General features: G+C 36.4%; 1 protein-coding gene and 16 non-coding genes across 17 annotated transcripts; 8 read left to right on the forward strand and 9 right to left on the reverse strand.

The window, feature by feature from the left end:
• Nucleotides 1-736: 736 nt before the first annotated feature.
• Nucleotides 737-818, reverse strand: trnas-gcu (transfer RNA serine (anticodon GCU)). The gene has a single exon. It is a non-coding gene; the product is annotated as a tRNA-Ser (tRNA).
• A 724-nt stretch (nucleotides 819-1,542) lies between these two features.
• trnas-gcu (transfer RNA serine (anticodon GCU)) lies at nucleotides 1,543-1,624 on the forward strand. The gene has a single exon. It is a non-coding gene; the product is annotated as a tRNA-Ser (tRNA).
• A 628-nt stretch (nucleotides 1,625-2,252) lies between these two features.
• trnas-gcu (transfer RNA serine (anticodon GCU)) lies at nucleotides 2,253-2,334 on the reverse strand. Its single transcript has one exon. It is a non-coding gene; the product is annotated as a tRNA-Ser (tRNA).
• Nucleotides 2,335-3,089: 755 nt separating this feature from the next.
• Nucleotides 3,090-3,171, forward strand: trnas-gcu (transfer RNA serine (anticodon GCU)). The gene has a single exon. It is a non-coding gene; the product is annotated as a tRNA-Ser (tRNA).
• Nucleotides 3,172-3,697: 526 nt separating this feature from the next.
• On the reverse strand, nucleotides 3,698-3,779 carry trnas-gcu (transfer RNA serine (anticodon GCU)). The gene has a single exon. It is a non-coding gene; the product is annotated as a tRNA-Ser (tRNA).
• A 724-nt stretch (nucleotides 3,780-4,503) lies between these two features.
• On the forward strand, nucleotides 4,504-4,585 carry trnas-gcu (transfer RNA serine (anticodon GCU)). The gene has a single exon. It is a non-coding gene; the product is annotated as a tRNA-Ser (tRNA).
• An 845-nt stretch (nucleotides 4,586-5,430) lies between these two features.
• Nucleotides 5,431-5,512, reverse strand: trnas-gcu (transfer RNA serine (anticodon GCU)). Its single transcript has one exon. It is a non-coding gene; the product is annotated as a tRNA-Ser (tRNA).
• A 752-nt stretch (nucleotides 5,513-6,264) lies between these two features.
• Nucleotides 6,265-6,346, forward strand: trnas-gcu (transfer RNA serine (anticodon GCU)). The gene has a single exon. It is a non-coding gene; the product is annotated as a tRNA-Ser (tRNA).
• Nucleotides 6,347-6,991: 645 nt separating this feature from the next.
• trnas-gcu (transfer RNA serine (anticodon GCU)) lies at nucleotides 6,992-7,073 on the reverse strand. Its single transcript has one exon. It is a non-coding gene; the product is annotated as a tRNA-Ser (tRNA).
• Nucleotides 7,074-7,743: 670 nt separating this feature from the next.
• On the forward strand, nucleotides 7,744-7,825 carry trnas-gcu (transfer RNA serine (anticodon GCU)). Its single transcript has one exon. It is a non-coding gene; the product is annotated as a tRNA-Ser (tRNA).
• Nucleotides 7,826-8,394: 569 nt separating this feature from the next.
• Nucleotides 8,395-8,476, reverse strand: trnas-gcu (transfer RNA serine (anticodon GCU)). Its single transcript has one exon. It is a non-coding gene; the product is annotated as a tRNA-Ser (tRNA).
• A 675-nt stretch (nucleotides 8,477-9,151) lies between these two features.
• trnas-gcu (transfer RNA serine (anticodon GCU)) lies at nucleotides 9,152-9,233 on the forward strand. Its single transcript has one exon. It is a non-coding gene; the product is annotated as a tRNA-Ser (tRNA).
• Nucleotides 9,234-11,121: 1,888 nt separating this feature from the next.
• trnas-gcu (transfer RNA serine (anticodon GCU)) lies at nucleotides 11,122-11,203 on the reverse strand. The gene has a single exon. It is a non-coding gene; the product is annotated as a tRNA-Ser (tRNA).
• Nucleotides 11,204-12,344: 1,141 nt separating this feature from the next.
• On the reverse strand, nucleotides 12,345-19,581 carry LOC148087724 (uncharacterized). Its single transcript, XM_087798375.1, has 5 exons — nucleotides 19,428-19,581; nucleotides 17,762-18,732; nucleotides 16,917-16,938; nucleotides 13,525-13,730; nucleotides 12,345-13,274 (listed from the first exon to the last, which is right to left on the reverse strand). Exons 1-5 carry the CDS (start codon nucleotides 19,444-19,446, stop codon nucleotides 12,756-12,758), a joined length of 1,737 nt encoding a protein of 578 aa, XP_087654501.1. The 5' UTR covers nucleotides 19,447-19,581; the 3' UTR covers nucleotides 12,345-12,755.
• trnas-gcu (transfer RNA serine (anticodon GCU)) lies at nucleotides 12,356-12,437 on the forward strand. Its single transcript has one exon. It is a non-coding gene; the product is annotated as a tRNA-Ser (tRNA).
• Nucleotides 14,144-14,225, reverse strand: trnas-gcu (transfer RNA serine (anticodon GCU)). Its single transcript has one exon. It is a non-coding gene; the product is annotated as a tRNA-Ser (tRNA).
• Nucleotides 15,138-15,219, forward strand: trnas-gcu (transfer RNA serine (anticodon GCU)). Its single transcript has one exon. It is a non-coding gene; the product is annotated as a tRNA-Ser (tRNA).
• Nucleotides 19,582-20,844: the final 1,263 nt, after the last annotated feature.

Below are 20,844 nucleotides of genomic sequence, written 5' to 3' on the forward strand. Positions count from 1 at the left end.
AAATGTAAAATAATTAAGTCACAAGGAAACGTAGATGTTTTCGTACAATTAAGATGCTCAAATGAAATTATTGAATGAATAATCTCTTGATCTCAAAATGATAAATGATCTCAGATCTATGTTAAATGCTGATAGTTTTCAATGACTAAAAAAAGCCTCTATGTCTCAACACCTGACAGGTGACAGGTTAACGTTCTAAACCAACTGATCTACCATCACCAAACTCTGTTCTTCCGTAGTAACTACGTTAAAACACACGGTGGCGCTGCTCCCCCGAACAAATAGCTACCCGTATCATGTCCTTTCAATTGTCTTTGGTCAAATTCAATAACAAATAATTATTATAAATAATGTATTATCTAAAATGTATTTATTTCCTTTTAAAATCACAAAGTCACAATACTTCTTACTAGGAATCCTATCCGAGATAAAGGATGTAATACTAATATATTATATAATAAATGTCTGATTTTATTATACCTTGAGTTAAAATTAGATTTTACTTCCATTTAATTTAAACTGTGTACTTTCTTATCTTAGATATTACGCATCATGATATTGCAATATTATTTTATACAGTTACAATAAAAAACAAACAAACATGTTCCACAATTATACAATTTACAGTTGCATACAAATCGCAAACAGCACGAAAATGGCAACATGTCATTAATCTATTGGGCAACTTAACCTTCGCTGTAACAACAACTTAAGCTTATATGTCAACAGAAAACTTCGACGAGGATGGGATTCGAACCCACGCGTGCAGAGCACAATGGATTAGCAGTCCATCGCCTTAACCACTCGGCCACCTCGTCTGTGGTGTCGTGAAAAGGTGCGTCCTGCAAATCAAAAATTAGTGCCGTGTGCACTATTTAGTGGCCATTGTAAAGCATGTCGTTGTGAAACGAGTATTTTTCATTGTAAATTTGTAAAAAAAAAATTGTAAAACCAAGCCACTGTACTAGACTATTGCGAAATGCGGAACTTGTGTGGTGCATTCAATAATTTCAGACGTCAATTTAACAAAATATACATGTTTTTAAACATTTCTAAATAATGTGCAACAACTACTGTGAGGGAAAGACTAAATATAACATAAAACTCACTGATGTGAGAATTGAAAGTATCTTGAAGCACATAGAATAGATTTAAAGTCTTTGGAACAACCTAAAAAAAACAACTGTTAAATAATCTTCATGTCTAATATTCAATTCAAGTGTTTTACAAAGATTGAATTTGGTCTTATTTAAGTTCAAGTGGATTTGGTTAAAGAGAAAGTTTAGTGACATAATCACTGTCTAATGCAAACATAATGTAACATAAAAGATTAAAAAGAGGATATTTGGATGGCAGTTAGATCTAATTGAAGTTTATCTCCTCCTCTCATTAGGCATTTATATTTTTTGGGTGAGGACACTTGTGTTGTCTCTAGGTCAAGGTGACCCGGAGGCCTGGAAACAAATGTGTTTATGGTATCCATTGTGTTGAGTCTGTAATATAGGATTTAGTCACAACCGGGAGTGGCTGAACAAGAACACAGACGAGGTGGCCGAGTGGTTAAGGCGATGGACTGCTAATCCATTGTGCTCTGCACGCGTGGGTTCGAATCCCATCCTCGTCGAAGTTTTATATTGACTGTTAAGGTTAATTTGTTCAATAAATTAATGTCAAATATTCTCATGTGACTGAAGTTACACCAACAATTGTATCAAAAGTCCTTAACATCTCATACATCCATAGAAGTTTTATACACACACATATATATATATATATATATATATATATATATATATATATATATATATTTGTAGAGGGACGTGGTGAAAGTGTTCAAACCTTACAACCTCAAAATGTTCTTTTTAAAGCCATGATTCATTATTTTTTATTCCGTTTAGAAACTTGCTTCGAAACAATTCACGTGACAACGTAGGAGAGCAGAAGAAAAGTTAAAAACTCTCCCTCAAAGAGCAGACCTTGCATCGTTTAACAATTGGATGTCATCATTCTTTGTTTGCGTATTTACCGTCTCTTGTCTTTAACATCTCTAACATGTCCTGAGGGAACCGGAGTGATACTCTTCCCCCAATAACTGAACTCGTCTGGTGAGGAAGCGACAATAAAGTCACAGATCCAGACAGATGATTCTCACAATACAATTCTTCACCATAGTTCTTACTATCCGAGATAAAGGCAATGCTTGTAATACTAAATGTCTGTTTTTTTATTATACCTTCAGTTAAAATCCACCACGACGAGGATGGGATTCGAACCCACGCGTGCAGAGCACAATGGATTAGCAGTCCATCGCCTTAACCACTCGGCCACCTCGTCTGTAGCTACCTGAGGAAAAAGTGTGTTCCGGAATGTTTGTTCTGTTTGTGATTTGTAGGCAACTGTCAATTGTATTATTGTGGAACACTTTTTTATTTATTTTATTGTAAATGTATGAAAGAATTTTGCAATATCATCAGTCAATGTGTTGTTAGATTAAGGTCAATTCTGCTGTATGTGTTAAATATCTGTATTCAGAGGCTCACACTGATACAAGAACAAGTACTCAAAGAAAAAACAAAGCTTGAGTATAAAGATATTGTAATAGAACAAGAAATAGAAATGCTGCGAAACATAAAAGATTAAAAAGAGGACAATGAAAATTGGATGGCAGTTAGATCTAATTGAAGTTTATCTCCTCGCATTAGTCATTTATATTTTTTGGGTGAGGACACTTGTGTTGTCTCTAGGTCAAGGTGACCCGGAGGCCTGGAAACAAATGTGTTCATAGTATCAAGTGTTGAGTCTATAATATAGAATTTAGTCACATCGTTATATTTTTATTTGGTTGTTTTTCTTTTTTATTGTGTTTGTTACTCTTTAGTGTTTCTCTTTTATTGTGTGTCTTTGCTATAAACCTAAAGTCCCCTTGTGGGACTAGTGAAGGAATCTAACTAACTAATCTAACTAGTATTGAACGCACATTTTCAGACACATGTTTATGACGTCAAAGATAGAAACTCGTTCCCTTCAGATGAAACTGAAACCTTGATCTAGAGTTTAGTCACAGCAGGGAGTGTCTGTGAAAGAAGTCAGACGAGGTGGCCGAGTGGTTAAGGCGATGGACTGCTAATCCATTGTGCTCTGCACGCGTGGGTTCGAATCCCATCCTTGTCGAAGTTTTATATTGAAGGTTAATGTTAAGTTGTTTACTGAGTTTACAGCGAAGGTTAAGTTGTTCAATAAATTAATGTCAAATACTCTCATTTGACTGAAGTTACACCAACAATTGTATCAAAAGTCCCCATATGTCAAACATCCTTAGAAGGTTTATACATTTATATATTTATATTTGTAGAGGGACGTGGTGAAAGTGTTCAAACCTTACAACCTCAAAATTGTCCATACAGTTGGATGTCATCTTTCTTTGTTCACGTATTTAACGTCTCTCGTCTTTAACATCTCTAACGTGTCCCGAGGATCCATGGCAGGAGTACTCGGAGTGATACTCTTCCCCCAAAGAACTGAACGCGTCTGGTGAGGAAGCGACAGATGAGAAATGATCTGGTTTCTCCACAATAAAGTTGCAGATCCAGACGGATGATTCTCACAATACAATTCTTACTAGGTATCCTATCTGAGATAAAGGCAATTCTTGTAATACTAATGTCTGATTTTTTATACCTTGAGTTAAAATTTGCCTCGACGAGGATGGGATTCGAACCCACGCGTGCAGAGCACAATGGATTAGCAGTCCATCGCCTTAACCACTCGGCCACCTCGTCTGTGGTGTCGTGAAAAGGTGCGTCCTCCAAATCAAAATTTAGTGCCGTGTGCACTATTTAGTGGCCATTGTAAAGCATGTCGTTGTGAAACGAGTATTTTTCATTGTAAATTTGTAAAAAAAAAATTGTAAAACCAAGCCACTGTACTAGACTATTGCGAAATGCGGAACTTGTGTGGTGCATTCAATAATTTCACACGTCAATTTAACAAAATATACATGTTTTTAAACATTTCTAAATAATGTGCAACACCTACTGTGAGGGAATGACTAAATATAACATAACACTCACTGATGTGAGAATTGAAAGTATCTTGAAGCACATAGAATAGATTTAAAGTCTTTGGAACAACCTAAAAAAAACAACTGTTAAATAATCTTCATGTCTAATATTCAATTCAAGTGTTTTACAAAGATTGAATTTGGTCTTATTTAAGTTCAAGTGGATTTGGTTAAAGAGCCAGTTTAGTGACATAATCACTGTCTAATGCAAACATAATGTAACATAAAAGATTAAAAAGAGGATATTTGGATGGCAGTTAGATCTAATTGAAGTTTATCTCCTCCTCTCATTAGGCATTTATATTTTTTGGGTGAGGACACTTGTGTTGTCTCTAGGTCAAGGTGACCCGGAGGCCTGGAAACAAATGTGTTTATGGTATCCATTGTGTTGAGTCTGTAATATAGGGTTTAGTCACAACCGGGAGTGGCTGAACAAGAACACAGACGAGGTGGCCGAGTGGTTAAGGCGATGGACTGCTAATCCATTGTGCTCTGCACGCGTGGGTTCGAATCCCATCCTCGTCGAAGTTTTATATTGACTGTTAAGGTTAATTTGTTCAATAAATTAATGTCAAATATTCTCATGTGACTGAAGTTACACCAACAATTGTATCAAAAGTCCTTAACATGTCATACATCCATAGAAGTTTTATACACACATATATATATATATATATATATATATATATTTGTAGAGGGACGTGGTGAAAGTGTTCAAACCTTACAACCTCAAAATGTTCTTTTTAAAGCCATGATTCATTATTTTTTATTCCGTTTGGAAACTTGCTTCGAAACAATTCACGTGACAACGTAGGAGAGCAGAAGAAAAGTTAAAAACTCTCCCTCAAAGAGCAGACCTTGCATCGTTTAACAATTGGATGTCATCATTCTTTGTTTGCGTATTTACCGTCTCTTGTCTTTATCATCTCTAACATATCCTGAGGGAACCGGAGTGATACTCTTCCCCCAATAACTGAACTCGTCTGGTGAGGAAGCGACAATAAAGTCGCAGATCCAGACGGATGATTCAGAATCAGAATCAGAATCAGAAAACCTTTATTAGTCCCGCGAGGGGAAATTCGGTTTAACAACAGCAAGAGAAATAAAAACACCCAGAAATAAAAACGAGAAAGAAAATCTAAATAGAATAAAAGATAAATCTGCGCTATATAATATATACACAATCATATTTACATAAATAACAAGAGGTGCAGTTAAATAGTTATCTTGGTGTGTTCTTGTTGTGGAGTCTGATGGCAGCAGGGCACACAATACAATTCTTCACCATAGTTCTTACTATCCGAGATAAAGGCAATGCTTGTAATACTAAATGTCCGTTTTTTTATTATACCTTCAGTTAAAATCCACCACGACGAGGATGGGATTCGAACCCACGCGTGCAGAGCACAATGGATTAGCAGTCCATCGCCTTAACCACTCGGCCACCTCGTCTGTAGCTACCTGAGGAAAAAGTGCGTTCGGGAATGTTTGTTCTGTTTGTGATTTGTAGGCAACTGTCAATTGTATTATTGTGGAACACTTTTTTATTTATTTTACTGTAAATGTATGAAAGAATTTTGCAATATCATCAGTCAATGTGTTGTTAGATTAAGGTCAATTCTGCTGTATGTGTTAAATATCTGTATTCAGAGGCTCACACTGATACAAAAACAAGTACTCAAAGAAAAAACAAAGCTTGAGTATAAAGATATTGTAATAGAACAAGAAATAGAAATGCTGCGAAACATAAAAGATTAAAAAGAGGACAATGAAAATTGGATGGCAGTTAGATCTAATTGAAGTTTATCTCCTCGCATTAGTCATTTATATTTTTTGGGTGAGGACACTTGTGTTGTCTCTAGGTCAAGGTGACCCAGAGGCCTGGAAACAAATGTGTTCATAGTATCAAGTGTTGAGTCTATAATATAGAATTTAGTCACATCGTTATATTTTTATTCGGTTGTTTTTCTCTTTTATTGTGTTTGTTACTCTTTAGTGTTTCTCTTTTGTTGTGTGTCTTTGCTATAAACCTAAAGTCCCCTTGTGGGACTAGTGAAGGAATCTAACTAACTAATCTAACTAGTGAACGCACATTTTCAGACACATGTTTATGACGTCAAAGATAGAAACTCGTTCCCTTCAAATGAAACTGAAACCTTGATCTAGAGTTTCGTCACAGCAGGGAGTGTCTGTGAAAGAAGTCAGACGAGGTGGCCGAGTGGTTAAGGCGATGGACTGCTAATCCATTGTGCTCTGCACGCGTGGGTTCGAATCCCATCCTCGTCGAAGTTTTATATTGAAGGTTAAGTTGTTTACTGTGTTTACAGCGAAGGTTAAGTTGTTCAATAAATTAATGTCAAATACTCTCATTTGACTGAAGTTACACCAACAATTGTATTAAAAGTCCCCATATGTCAAACATCCTTAGAAGGTTTATACATTTATATATTTATATTTGTAGAGGGACGTGGTGAATGTTGTTCAAACCTTACAACCTCAAAATGTTCTTTTTAAAGCCATGATTCATTATTTTTTATTCCGTTTGGAAACTTGCTTCGAAAAATTCACGTGACAACGTAGGAGAGCAGAAGAAAAGTTAAAAACTCTCCCTCATGAGAGCAGACCTTTAATCGTTAGATGTCATCATTCTTTGACCGCGTATTTACCGTCTCTCGTCTTTAACATCTCTAACGTGTCCTGAGGATCCACGGCAGGAGTACCCGGAGAGATACTCTTCCCCAAGAACTGAACTCGTCTGGTGAGGAAGCGACAGATAAGAAATGATCTGGTTTCTCCACAATAAAGTTGCAGATCAAGACGGATGATTCTCACAATACAATTATTCACAATAGTTCTTACTATTCAAGATAAAGATAATGCTTGTAAATACTAAATGTCCGTTTTTATTATACCTTAAGTTAAAATTCACCTCAATGAGGATGGGATTCGAACCCACGCGTGCAGAGCACAATGGATTAGCAGTCCATCGCCTTAACCACTCGGCCACCTCGTCTGTAGGTCCATGTCATAAAAGTGTGTCGCACCATTTTTATGCTGTTCGCGATTTGTAGGCAATTGTAAATTGTATAGTTGTGGAACATTTTTGATTTTTTTTTTGTAAATGTATAAAAGAATATTGCAATATCACGATGCGTAATATCTAAGATAAGAAAGTACACAGTAGAAATTAAATGCAAGTAAAATCTAATTGAAATGTATTTCCTCTCATTAGTTATTTATATGTTTGTGTTAGAACTATTCCAGATATTTAAAAATATACTTGTTTTGTAGTAAAATACAATTGCACTAGATACAAATAAGACTAAAGAAAACTTAATGGAAATATTATTTATAACTAGTACATAAAAAAAAACCTCAACTTTATCCTATTTACTTTTTAAAGTGTTTTCTTGCTATTCATGTCTTTTATTGAATTTTTATTCAGTTGTGTTTATTGTGTTTGTTACTCTTTAGTGTTTCTCTTTTATTGTGTGTGTCTTTGCTGTAAACCTAAAGTCCCACAAGGGACTAGTGAAGGAATCTAACTAACTAATCTAACTAGTGAACGCACATTTTCAGACACTTGTTTATGACGTCAAAGATAGAAACTCGCTCGCTTCAGATGAAACTGAAACCTTGATCTAGAGTTTAGTCACAGCAGGGAGTGTCTGCGTATGAGGACAGACGAGGTGGCCGAGTGGTTAAGGCGATGGACTGCTAATCCATTGTGCTCTGCACGCGTGGGTTCGAATCCCATCCTCGTCGAAGTTTTATATTGAAGGTTAAGTTGTTTACTGTGTTTACAGCGAAGGTTAATTTCTTCAATAAATTACTCTCAAATATTGTCATGTGACTAAAGTTACACCAACAATTGTATCAAAAGTCCATCACATGTCATACATCCTTAGAAGTTTTATATATATATATATTTGTAGAGGGACGTGGTGAATGTGTTCAAACATTACGACCTCAAAATGTTCTTTTTAAAGCCATGATTCATTTTTTTTTATTCCGTTTGGTAACTTGCTTCGAAACAACAGTTGGATGTCATCATTCTTTGTTCACGTATTTAACGTCTCTCGTCTTTGACATCGCTAACGTGTCCTGAGGATCCACGGCAGGGGTCCCTGGAATGATACTCTTCCCCCAAAGACCTGAACTCGTCTGGTGAGGAAGCGACAGATGAGAAATGATCTGGTTTCTCCACAATAAAGTCGCAGATCCAGACGGATGATTCTCACAATATAATTCTTACTAGGTATCCTATCTGAGATAAAGGCATTGCTTGTAATACTAATGTCTGATTTTTTTATACCTTGAGTTAAAATTTGCCTCGACGAGGATGGGATTCGAACCCACGCGTGCAGAGCACAATGGATTAGCAGTCCATCGCCTTAACCACTCGGCCACCTCGTCTGTGGTAACAGGAGAAAAGTGCGTTCTTCAAATCAAAAGTTAGTGCCGTGTGCACTTTAGGTGACTTTGTAAATCGATACAAGTTTTTTTAAAAGTTTTTTACTGTAAATGTATAAAAGAATATTGCAATATCATCGTTAAAGCTTAAGTATAAAGATATTATAATATTGATGATCAAATATAAGCAATAAAAAATGCTGTGTAACATAAAAGATTAAAGAGAGGACAGTGCAAATTGGATGGCAGTTAGATCTAATTGAAGTTTATCTCCTCCTCTCATTAGTCATTTATATTTTTTGGGAGAGGACACTTGTGTCTCTAGGTCAAGGATGTCAAACTGGTCCAGAAAAGGGTCAGGGTGGTGTAGGTTTTTGTTCCAACCAGTCACAACACATACTGTATAGTTGAACCAATCAGGCGTCTAAAGACAGTCTTCAATTAATTGTCAGTCAGGTGTTGCTTGTTTAAGGCGACACCTGACTGGTTAACTCATGTGTGCTTGACTGGTTGGAACAAAAACCTACACCACCCTGACCCTTTTCTGGACCAGTTTGACACCCGTGCTCTAGGTCAAGGTGACCCAGAGGCCCGGGAAAAAAATGTGTTTATGGTATCCAGTGTTGAGTTTGTAATCTAGAATTTAGGCACATCAGGGAGCAGCTGACCATGAAAACAGACGAGGTGGCCGAGTGGTTAAGGCGATGGACTGCTAATCCATTGTGCTCTGCACGCGTGGGTTCGAATCCCATCTTCGTCGAAGTTTTATATTGATAGTTAATTGTTAAATTAGTGTGAAATATTCTGATTTCACTGAAGTTACACCAACAATCTTACATATCACAAAGTGCTCAAAATATATATTTTTATAGAAGAACATGCTAAATGTGTTTAAACCTCATGACCTCAACATGGCACTTTTAATAGCACGCCATGATTTATTATTTTATTACGTTTGGAAACTTTTTCCAAACATTTTCAAGACTACATACATTCTTGTCTGTGTATTTACTGTGTAAAAACATCTTGATTTGGTTAGAGAGCATCGCAGTAATTGTTAACTGACTGGCAGAAACTTCATCTGCTCTGTGACTTCTTTTGAATCTGTCCAAAGTCCTGCAATGAAAAAATCCTTTTCCGCACTGGGAGCAGGTGTACGGTTTCTCCTCGAAATGCGTTCTTATGTGGTCAAACAGATGCTGTCTCTGCACAAAACATTTGCTGCACCAAAAAAACATCATTAATTGATGCAATCATTGAGCTGTGAGATTAAGGATTAAGGTAAATTCTGCAATCTTGTTCTTCCTCTTTATGTTCTTCTTATTTTATTTTTTATGTATTATTTTTTATTGTTTATGAAAAATTGCTGGCTATTGGTAAAAAACAATTTCCCAAAGGAGACCTCCTGAGGGATCAATAAAGTTTTACCTTACCTTTACCTTACCTTAAATGACTACTAAAAATGTCAAAAGGACTACAACAACTACAGTGCTGAAAAATGATGATAAGAAAAACACAGCTTACGAATGAAGGTAATACAGTTATTGTAAATGTTAAGATCTCAAAGATAATACATAAAAATGCTGCGTAATATCTAAGATAAAAAGAACACAGTTTAAATCTAATTGAAATTTATTTCCTCTCATTATTATTTATATTTTTGTGTTAGAACTATTCCAGATATTCAAAAATGTACTTGTTTTGTTGTAAAATACAATTGCACTAGATACAAATAAGACTAAAGAGAACTAAATGGAAATATTATTTATAACTAGTACATTAACAATAAAAAAAAAAAAAACCTAAACTTTCTACTTGTCTAAGTGTTTTCTTGCTATTCATGTCTGTTTCTCTTTAATTGAATTTTTATTCGGTTGTGTTTACTCTTTAGTGTTTCTCTTTTATTATATGTGTCTTTGCTGTAAACCTAAAGTCCCCTTGTGGGAGTAATGAAGGAATCTAACTAACTAATGTAACTAGTGAACACACATTTTTAGACACATGTTTATGACGTTAAAGATCCCATCCTTGTCGAAGTTTATATTGACAGTTAAGTTGTTTACTGAGTATTTAATTAATGTCAAATATTCTCATGTGACTAAAGTTACACCAACAATTGTATCAAAAGTCCCTCACATGTCAAACATCCTTAGAAGATGTAAATATATATATATATATATATTTGTAGAGGGACGTGGTGAAAGTGTTCAAACCTTACAACCTCAAAATGTTCTTTTTAAAGCCATGATTCATTATTTTTTATTCCGTTTGGAAACTTGCTTCGAAAAATTCACGTGACAACGTAGGAGAGCAGAAGAAAAGTTGAAAACACTCCCTCAAAGAGCAGACCTTGCATCGTTTAACAGTTAGATGTTATCATTCTTTGTCTGCGTATTTAACGTCTCTAACGTGTCCTGAGGGTCCACAGCAGGAGTTCCCGGAGTGATACCATTCCCCAAAGAACTGAACTCGTCTGGTGAGGAAGCGACAGATGAGAAATTATCTGGTTTCTCCACAACACAGTCGCAGATCTGTTCTCACAATACAATTCTTCACAATAGTTCTTACTAGGAATCCTATCTGAGATAAAGGCAATGCTTGTAATATTAAATGTCTGATTTTTTTATACCTTGAGTTAAAATTTGCCTCGACGAGGATGGGATTCGAACCCACGCGTGCAGAGCACAATGGATTAGCAGTCCATCGCCTTAACCACTCGGCCACCTCGTCTGTGGTAATAGGGGAAAAGTGTGTACGTCAAAAGTTAGCGCCGTGTGCACTAGGTGACTGCAAATTGATACGATATGTTTTAAAACAATGTTTTTTTCATTGTAAATTTGTAAAAGAGTATTTCAATACCAGGCCACTGTACTAGACTATTGCAAAATGCGGGACATGTGTGGTTCATTCAATAATTTCAGATGTCAATTTAAAAAAAACATGTTTATAAACATTTCTAAATAATGTGTAACAACCACTGCATTGACCGCTGTGAGGGAAAGACTAAATATAACATAACTCTTGAAGCACATCGAATAGATTTAAAGGTTTTGGAACAACCTAAAAATAGTAAAGAGCATTTTACACGGATTGACTTTGGTCTTTTTTAAGTTCAAATGGATTTGGTTAAAGAGCCAGAAATAGTTTAGTGAGTGGTTTATTCACTGTCTAATGCATTGTGACTACTTTTGTTTCTTTCAGGAGTCCTGCTATGATGGAAACCTTTTCACACTGGGTGCAAATGTATTGCCTTAACCACTCGGCCACCTCGTCTGTAGGTCCATGATAAAAAAGTGCGATCATGAATGTTTGTTCTGTTTGCGATTTGTAGGCAACTGTAATTTGTATAATTGTGGAACACGTTTTTTTTTTTTTATTGTAAATGTATGAAAGAATATTGCAATATGATCAGTCAATGTGTTGTTAGATTAAGGTCAATTCTGCTATACGTGTCACATCAGGGAGCAGCTGAGCACGAAGACAGACGAGAAAAAGACATGAATAGCAAGAAAACACTTTATAAAGTAAATAAGAGATTTTTTAGATGTACTAGTTATAAATAATATTTCCATTTAGTCTTATTTTTATCTAGTGCAATTGTATATCATATTTTCCTACAAAACAAGTACATTTTTAAATATCTGGAATACTTCTAACACAAAAATATAAATAACTAATGAGAGGAAATAAATTTAAATTAGATTTTAGTTCCATTTAATTTAAACTGTGTACTTTTTATTTTAGATATAACGCAGCATTTTTATGTATTATCTTTGAGATCTTAACATTTACAACACATTCATACTTAAGCTGAGTTTTTCTTTTCATTTTTTAGCACTGTAGTTTGTTTAGTTCTGTAGCCCTTTTCACCTGTAACCCACAGACGAGGTGGCCGAGTGGTTAAGGCGATGGACTGCTAATCCATTGTGCTCTGCACGCGTGGGTTCGAATCCCATCCTCGTCGAAGTTTTATATTGACATTGAATTAATGTGAAATATTCTGATTTCACTGAAGTTACACCAACAATCTTACATATCAAAGTGCTAAAAATATATATTTTTATAGAGGAACATTCTAAATGTGTTTAAACCTCATGACCTCAACATGTTCTCTTTATAACACGTCATGATTTATTATTTTAATTACGTTTGGAAACTTTTTCCAAACAGTTTCATGACTACATACGATACCCTGAGTTGTTTAACATTTAGATGTCATTCTTGTCTGCGTATTTACTGTGTAAAAACATCTTGATTTGGTTAGAGGAATCGCAGTAATTGTTTACTGACTGGCAGAAACTCCATCTGCTCTGTGACTTCTTTTGTGTCTGTCCAGAGTCCTGCTATGAAAGAAACCTTTTTCGCACTGGGAGCAGGTGTACGGTTTCTCCTCGAAATGCGTTCTCATGTGGTCAAACAGATGCTGTCTCTGCACAAAACATTTTCCGCACACTGAACACCAGAAAGGTTTCTCTCCCGTGTGAGTCCTGATGTGTCTGTTCAGCGTTTCCCTCACTGCAAAGGATTTGTGGCACTCGGAGCAGTTGAACGGCTTCTCCCCGGTGTGCGTCCTCAGGTGCAAATGCAGATTTCCTTTACGCGTGAATGTTTTTCCACACTCTGTGCAGCAGAACGGTTTCTCCCCTGTGTGGATTTTCATGTGATAAAGCAGGTTTCCACTCCGAGTGAAACACTTCCCGCACTCTGAGCAAGTGAAGGGTTTCTCCCCTAAGTGGGTGCGTATGTGGCTGTTCAAGGATCCTTTCTGAGTGGAAGATTTAGTAGTGAGTAAACGATTTTTCTTTTGTGATAATTATCTGAGTTTGTCTCGACGCTTCATTTGCTGATTCGTCGGTATCATTTCTCTTCTCGCTGATGGAGTATGAACCCGTCTGGGAGTCGTGAGTTGTGATCCAGTCTTCAGCACCGTCAGTGTCAGATCCAGATGAGGGCGACCTCAGATGGTCAGAGAGAATTTCTGGATCTAAGTAGCTGGAAGGTTCTGGTCCACCACAAGCATCGGCTTTCATGTGTTGAGTGAAGCTGCTGACCTTGGGTTCCTTCTCTCCGTGATGAAGCTGTGAGGACAGAGCTTCATCTTCACCATGACCAACCTGCAGTACAACTATATTGAAGGGAAACTCGCTGACGTCTTCCTCCTCCTCCTCTTCTTTGATGTGTGGAGCTTCTCTTTCCTCCTGGTCCAGGCTGGAGCTCCCCTCCTGATGCCCAGCATTCACTCTGACTTGCTGGACTCCTGCAGAGACACAAACGCACTCAGTAGGTCACTTTGTTCAGAATGTTCCTCAAACCTTTAAAGATGCACTTGAGTGTTTATCACCAGCCAATCATTTTGCTGCTGTTTTTATAGTAAAGTACATTCCACAAGTGACTAAAAATTTGTATTATAACATATATTCTCAAAAAATCGTCCTTTAATTATTTTTTGCTAAATTCAATAAAAAAATGAAAACCATTAAACTCTCTTTTTTTATTATTTCATTTTAAAACTACAAAAATATTTTACATTTTTGTTACTAAAAGCTAAAGGTAATGCATTTTATACTAAATGAATTCCAACTTCAGTCACATGAGAATATTTGACATTAATTTATTGAACAAATTAACCTTCGCTGTAAACAACTTAACCTAAACTGTCAATATAAACTTCGACGAGGATGGGATTCGAACCCACGCGTGCAGAGCACAATGGATTAGCAGTCCATCGCCTTAACCACTCGGCCACCTCGTCTGTGGGATTAAAGGTGTAAAGGGTATTTTGCAATGTTTGTGCTGTTTGCAATTCTAATGGATTGTAAAGTTCATAGTTGTGAAATATTTTTTCTCTAAGAATAGTATAAAACCACCATTAATTGATGCAATCATTGAGGTGTGAGATTAAGTATTAAGATCAATTCTGCAATATGTGTTAAATGACTACTTAAAATGTCAACAGAACTATAAAAACTACACTGCTAAAAATGATGATAAGAAAAACTCATTTAAGTATGAAGGTAATAGAGGTATTGTAAATGTTAAGATCTCAAAGATAATAGATAAAAATGCTGCGTAATATCTAAAATAAAAAAAGTACACAGTTTAAATTAAATGGAAGTAAAATCTCATTTAAATGTATTTCCTCTCATTAGTTATTTATATTTTTGTGTTAGAAGTATTCCAGATATTTAAAAATGTACTTGTTTTGTAGTAAAATACAATTGCACTAGATACAAATAAGACTAAAGAGACCTTAATGGAAATATTATTTATAGCTAGTACATTAACAATTTTAAAAATCCAAAACTTTCTCCTATTTACTTTTCAAAGTGTTTTCTTGCTATTCATGTCTTTTTCTCTTTTATTGTATTTTGATTCGGTTGTGTTTATTTTGTTTGTTACTCTTTAGTGTTTCTCTTTTATTGTGTGTGTCTTTGCTGTAAACCTAAAGTCCCCTTGTGGTAGTAATGAAGGAATCTAACTAACTAATCTAACTAGTGAACGCACATTTTAAGCACTATACAAATATTAAAAAATAAAAATTTAATTAAAAAGAAAACATTTTCAGACACTTGTTTATGACGTCATAGATAGAAACTCGTTCGCTTCAGATGAAACTGAAACCTTGATTTTTACTCACAGCAGGGAGCGGCTGCACGAGTAGACAGACGAGGTGGCCGAGTGGTTAAGGCGATGGACTGCTAATCCATTGTGCTCTGCACGCGTGGGTTCGAATCCCATCCTCGTCGAAGTTTTCTATTGACAGGTTAAGTTGATTAATAAACTAACGTCAAATATTATCATTTGACTAAAGTTACACCAACAATTGTATCAAAGGTCCTTCACATGTCAAACGAGCTAAGAAGGTATATATTTGTAGAGGGATGTGTTACATGTGTTCAAACCTCAACATGTTGTTCTTTTTATAGCCATGATTTATTATTTTCTATTCTGTTTGAAACTTGTTTGGAAACAATTCACGTGACAACGTGGGAGAGCAGAAGAAAAGTTAAAAACTCTCCCTCAAAGAGCAGATCTTGAATCGTTAGATGTCACCTTTCTTTGACCGCGTATTTACCATCTCTCGTCCTTAACATCTCTAACCACGTGTCCTGAGGATCCACGGCAGGAGTACTCGGAGAGATACTCTTCCCCCAAAAGAACTGAACTCGTCTGGTGAGGAAGCGAAAGATAAGAAATTATCTGGTTTCTCCTCAACACAGTCGCAGATCCAGACGGATGATTCTCAGACAGAGATTTCACGCACCGTAAACCAACTCAGTTTCCGGTTCATAAATTTCAGAATAAAATCGTAGTAGTGACGCATCAGGCAAACATGTATTTGCCCTTTAACTGTGATTACTTGGGGTTACTACTTTCCTTCCAGAAGAACCACTCAATCCAGAATTAGATGAATATAAAAGCAAATAAATACTTATAAACGTTAAGACAAAACTTTTAAAGAAACAAACAAAATTCTAAAATAAAGCCTTTTTAGCGAGCACAATACAAAATATATAAAGAACAGCAGGACAATAAGTTAAACAAAATCAAAATGCTAGGGAATACAACAATTAAAATGATATCAATTAAAAAATGGGAAAATAGATAAATGGAAATAAAATTATGATTTTTAGTTCATTTCTCAATATTCTGAGATTTAAACATTTAAAAAAAAAAGTTTAGATTATGATCCATCTTTCTGTGCTAAAGTACTAGCAAATAGTTTCAAGGTTCTCATTGTTATGGTTATAGTCAGACTGACCGATACGTGTAAATAAAAAAAACACAAGATCATGATGTTTGCAGATGATATTAGGGATTTGTATTGATTTTATGAGGTGGCAAAACAACCTGCTTGGTCGGAATGTTGTCCATCTTCAGTAATTTTATGCGGCTTTAACTGTGATAAAGGCAAGATCTAACTAGGGAGAGCATTATTCAACTTCAAATATACTTGTGTGAAATTTGAATTAAGGTATTTGACCCAAGATGAGTACAGCTTCCTAAATTAAGGTGTTGAAGGATAGACTGGACATTTATTGTGTTGCTTTCCAATAATCTGTCGGTGGATTTTGCACAGATGTCATTCCGGCATGGAAAAGCTTTGGCAAAATGTTCATAATGCAAAAAATATTCAAACTCCCACAATATACGTTTCCTCTTGGACAGTAAATAAGTGGACTTGTTTGTAAAAGTCAATGTATTTTTATCATCTTTCACAAGGGGAATAGACAACATAATAACACATAATATCGGGCGGTGGCTGTACTAAGTGCGTCGTTGTCGGTGGCGGGCCTGGGGGACAGGAGATGCTGGTAAAATATCGCCCAAGTGTCGGTGAAATAGAACCAGGGAGGGCAAGGATGTTGGTCACAAGTTGCTCGTGTTAGAGAACCAGGAAAACAGACATAAATCTCGTCTCCTGGATCTACGACTATCTTACTGATGGACCACAGTATGTCAGGCTGAAGGACATCACGTCTGACACTGTGGTGTGCATTACAGGAGCACCTCAGGGGACAGTACTGGCCCATCTTCTCTTCACCATACATACTTCAGACTTCTGCTACAACTCAGAGCTGAGTCTCATCCAGAAGTATCAGCTAGGACGAGTACAGGAGTCCGATACGTGACTTTGTGGACTGGAGTGAGAAGAACTACTTGCAGCTGAACACCTCAAAGAACAAGGAGCTGGACTTAGCTTTGGGAGGCGCAGGACCATCAGAGGTGACAAGGTGGAAAGTACCTTGGTGTGTGGCTGGACAGTAAACTGAACTGGTCCTGCAACACAGACCATGTTTATAAGAAAGTTCAGAGTAGACTGTACTTTCTGAGGAGGCTCCGATTATTTAACATCTGCAAGAAGCTCCTCTGCATGTTCTATCACTCTGTGGTGGCCAGTGTTTCATGCTGTGGTGTGTCAACAAGTTGGACAGGTTGATCAGAAGGGCGGGCTCTGTGGTTGGCATCTATCCATCTATCAATCATAACTAACATGTATCCAAATCTGTGATCAGTTCATAGGAACTGTTTCAGGACAAAGAATGTAAGAAACACACATGGTCATAAAAATAGGTTTTTAATCTCAAAGACTTCACAAATACTTGAGAGCTTTAAACTTTATTTGACTCACAACTTCTTTATAATTTAGATAAGTATTCATCTTAAACGTCAAGAAGTGTTACTGTGTGTTGAATCCTCTTCTACAGAAGCAAAATTACCTAGATATTAACATTGAATCTGATCCAAAAGGCAGGAGCAAATATACATAGCAGCTCTGTTAAGTTATGTATTCTCACTTTCTTTCTGAGGACTGGAAGACAGAAAGCGGATCAAAAACGGCTGCTTCTGTTGATCGTCTGATGTTTCTTCCACTGTGTGACTTCGTTTGTGTCTTTCCATTGTTTTAATATCGTAAAAGCCTTTGCCACATTCAGAGCAGCTAAAGGGTTTCTCCCCCAGGTGAGTTTTCAGATGTCCAAGCAGATGCTGCCGCTGAACAAAACATTTCCCGCATTCCGAGCAGCAGTAGGGTTTCTCTCCGGTATGAGTTCTAATGTGTCTTTTTAGAGTGTCCCTCACTGTGAAAGCCTTTCCACACTCAGAGCAACTAAAAGGTTTTTCTCCTGTGTGAGTTCTCAGGTGGTAATGAAGATTTCCTCTTCGGTTGAAGCACTTTCCACACTCAGAGCAGCTAAATGGTTTCTCGCCTGTGTGATTCCTCATGTGCGTCATCAGAGATCCTTTCTGAGTAAAGCGTTTTCCGCATATAGAGCAGGAGAAGGACTGTTCTCCGGTGCAGGATTTTCTGTGCAGGATAAGTCCGGTTCTGGAAGAGCAACATTTCCCACATCCAGAACAGATCAGGGAGTTACTATCTTCCCCTGTCTTCTCACCGGAGAGGTCGGAGCAGGACTGTGTGTTGCTGGCTTCCCGCCACTCTTCACTGTCATCAGTGTCAGTCTCAAAAGTGCGCAACCTCTGGTGGCCAGAGTGTAGAACTGGATCTGGATCCAAGTAGTTGCCTGGTTCGGGTTCTTCACAGTCGTCTTCATCGACTTCTGTTTTCATGTGTTGAGTGGCGTTGCTGGAGGACTGAGCTTCCTCTTCAACCTGAACTACAACTATATTGAAAGGTAACTTTGTAACATCATCCTCCTCCTCCTCCTCTTTGATGTTTGGCGGTTCTGGTTCTTCCGGGTTTGGACTGAAGTCACACTCCTGCACCAGCTCTTCTTTCACCAGCTGCTGCTGCACATCTGCAGAGACAAATGACAAAAAATGAGCCAAATTTGAAGTGAAATGAAGTGAAAATTAGGAATAAAAACGAGGAAGAAGAAGCGGACGACAGAAAAGGAAAGAAAGAAAAACTAAAAAATATATAAGAGAGGAAGAAAAAAGATGGGAGTATTACAATTATAGTTATAAGTTGTTTATAGTACACATTGTCATTACACCGTCATAAACTGGAAGTGAGGATGAATCAATGTAGATATTAAATATCTAGCTTTTCTTTGACAACAACCATCACATCACCCAGACAGAGTAAAAAAGAAACAGACACAGTCCTGTACATAATTGATGTCGTAAAAGGGTAAAAGAAAATGGGATAAATAAACCATTTTGAAAACAATGCTGAATAAATATTTGGGAAGCCAATAGCTGCAAAACTACCAGTGAGGAGAATTCTTGCTTTAACCTTAAATGAGAAATGACGCGTTAATGTTTTAAGTCTAAAATGTCTCACATTTGCTTCGTGGAAAAAGGATTTAAGTCACGTGACCACAGGAACGGGAGACAAAATGGCGGATAAAAACAGAAATTATTTTTCGTTTTAACCACCAAGCACAGATCAAAACAACTTATCCGTCACGCTGTCCATTTTTTTATTCATATAAAATTTTCATAATAAACAGTTCTGGCTTTAACTTGTGTAGTTCGCGACTCTGTTTACCTTCTTTCGTTGTTAGCATCTCTAAAGACGTCCTCGGTACGTCCACGACGAAAGTACACGGAGTAGAGCTCTCCTCCTCCGCCGTGGACACAACAGATATACAATCAGCGAGAAAGAACGGCCACAATAATAGAAATCTCCACAGAGCTAGAAATAAATCTCCGACTGCAGAGATTGAGGACGAAGACGGAAAAGCGGCTTACTTCCTGCTTGCATTCCAAAATAATATCATTCCGCTTCAGACTCACACAATTAACGGACCTCAAATTTGTATTACAACCGAAAAGTATTAACTCATATTGTATTAATCAGTATATGCATTGAATTAGTTCATTAGAGTTAGAAACATTTCACTATCTGTATTATTCCATTAAAGTCGACTATTATTTTGAAGGACCTTATTGGCGTCAATATTATTTTCATACTTCATTAACAAATACGGCTGCTTGACGCGCTGGTTTTTGTCATTTATAATAATGTGTCTTTTTAAATCAAAGGAAAATTAATTTATATTACAAATAAAAAAAATCTTATATTTAGAATTAAGAAGGCAACAGTTAAAGCGCCTTAGCACTCGTTTAATCTTCCGATGTGAAACACTTACCATCACAAAAGTTCCTAATTTGTATTGATTTGCGTATATATTTAAATATGAAACCCATGAATGTTGTTTAAGTATAAAAGAACAATCAGAATGCATGTCAAGACTTTGATACCGTGCCACTTTCTAATGTGCCTCCCAAACCCTCTCGTTTATATATATATATATATATATATATATATATATATATAAAGCTGACTCATTATAACATAGTTGTCTTTCTTCATGGAAAGTGACATTGTATGTTCTCCTTGTGAAAAGTAGTTTATCAATGAGACATACTTCAACAAAAAATATTGATGTATTATATCAAACATAATGATTGTGTGTATTATTTTCAATAATAAAAAAAAAAAATCAAGGATGTTAAAATTAACGTAGAGGAGGATAAGTTTCATGATGAGTGAGGACATAGAGGACAGTTGTGACTCGGAGGATGAGGAGATGGTAATCGTGTCACACACAAAAAAGCAGTGAGGTTATTATTGAGTCAAACGATCAGAAATGTGTTAGTGTAGTGTACATTGATCTGCAAAGAAGTAACTCAATTAATAATTCAAAAGTGTGTAATTTTGAGTAATTTCAAAACACACATAAGTCAAGAGTTACACAAAGTCTTGACGCGTGACACAAATGTGTCTATGACCTCGAAACCTTTTGTTTTCAAGAAACCTTGTGACCTGAAATAATGGGACACAGAGCAACATATTTTTAGATAACTTTTAATTAAATCTGTCATATTACTGAAAATTAAAAGTTATTTTTTCAAAAGATCAAAAGTGAGTCAGGCAAGATTTGCATTTCTGAAGTCAATGA

The sequence above is a fragment of the Callionymus lyra genome, chromosome 1, assembly GCF_982586985.1.
Source record: "Callionymus lyra chromosome 1, fCalLyr1.hap1.1, whole genome shotgun sequence".
In the NCBI taxonomy this organism is placed as follows: Eukaryota; Metazoa; Chordata; class Actinopteri; order Syngnathiformes; family Callionymidae; genus Callionymus; species Callionymus lyra.

Excerpts from the sequence above, each read along its gene's own strand:
- LOC148087724 (XM_087798375.1), bottom strand. Across the intron at positions 13,731-16,916 it reads TGACATACTGTGGTCCATCA|GAGTCCAGCAAGTCAGAGTG; the intron begins GTAAGATAGTCG and ends GTGTCTCTGCAG. Across the intron at positions 13,275-13,524 it reads ACGGAGAGAAGGAACCCAAG|AAAAATCGTTTACTCACTAC; the intron begins GTCAGCAGCTTC and ends TTATCACAAAAG.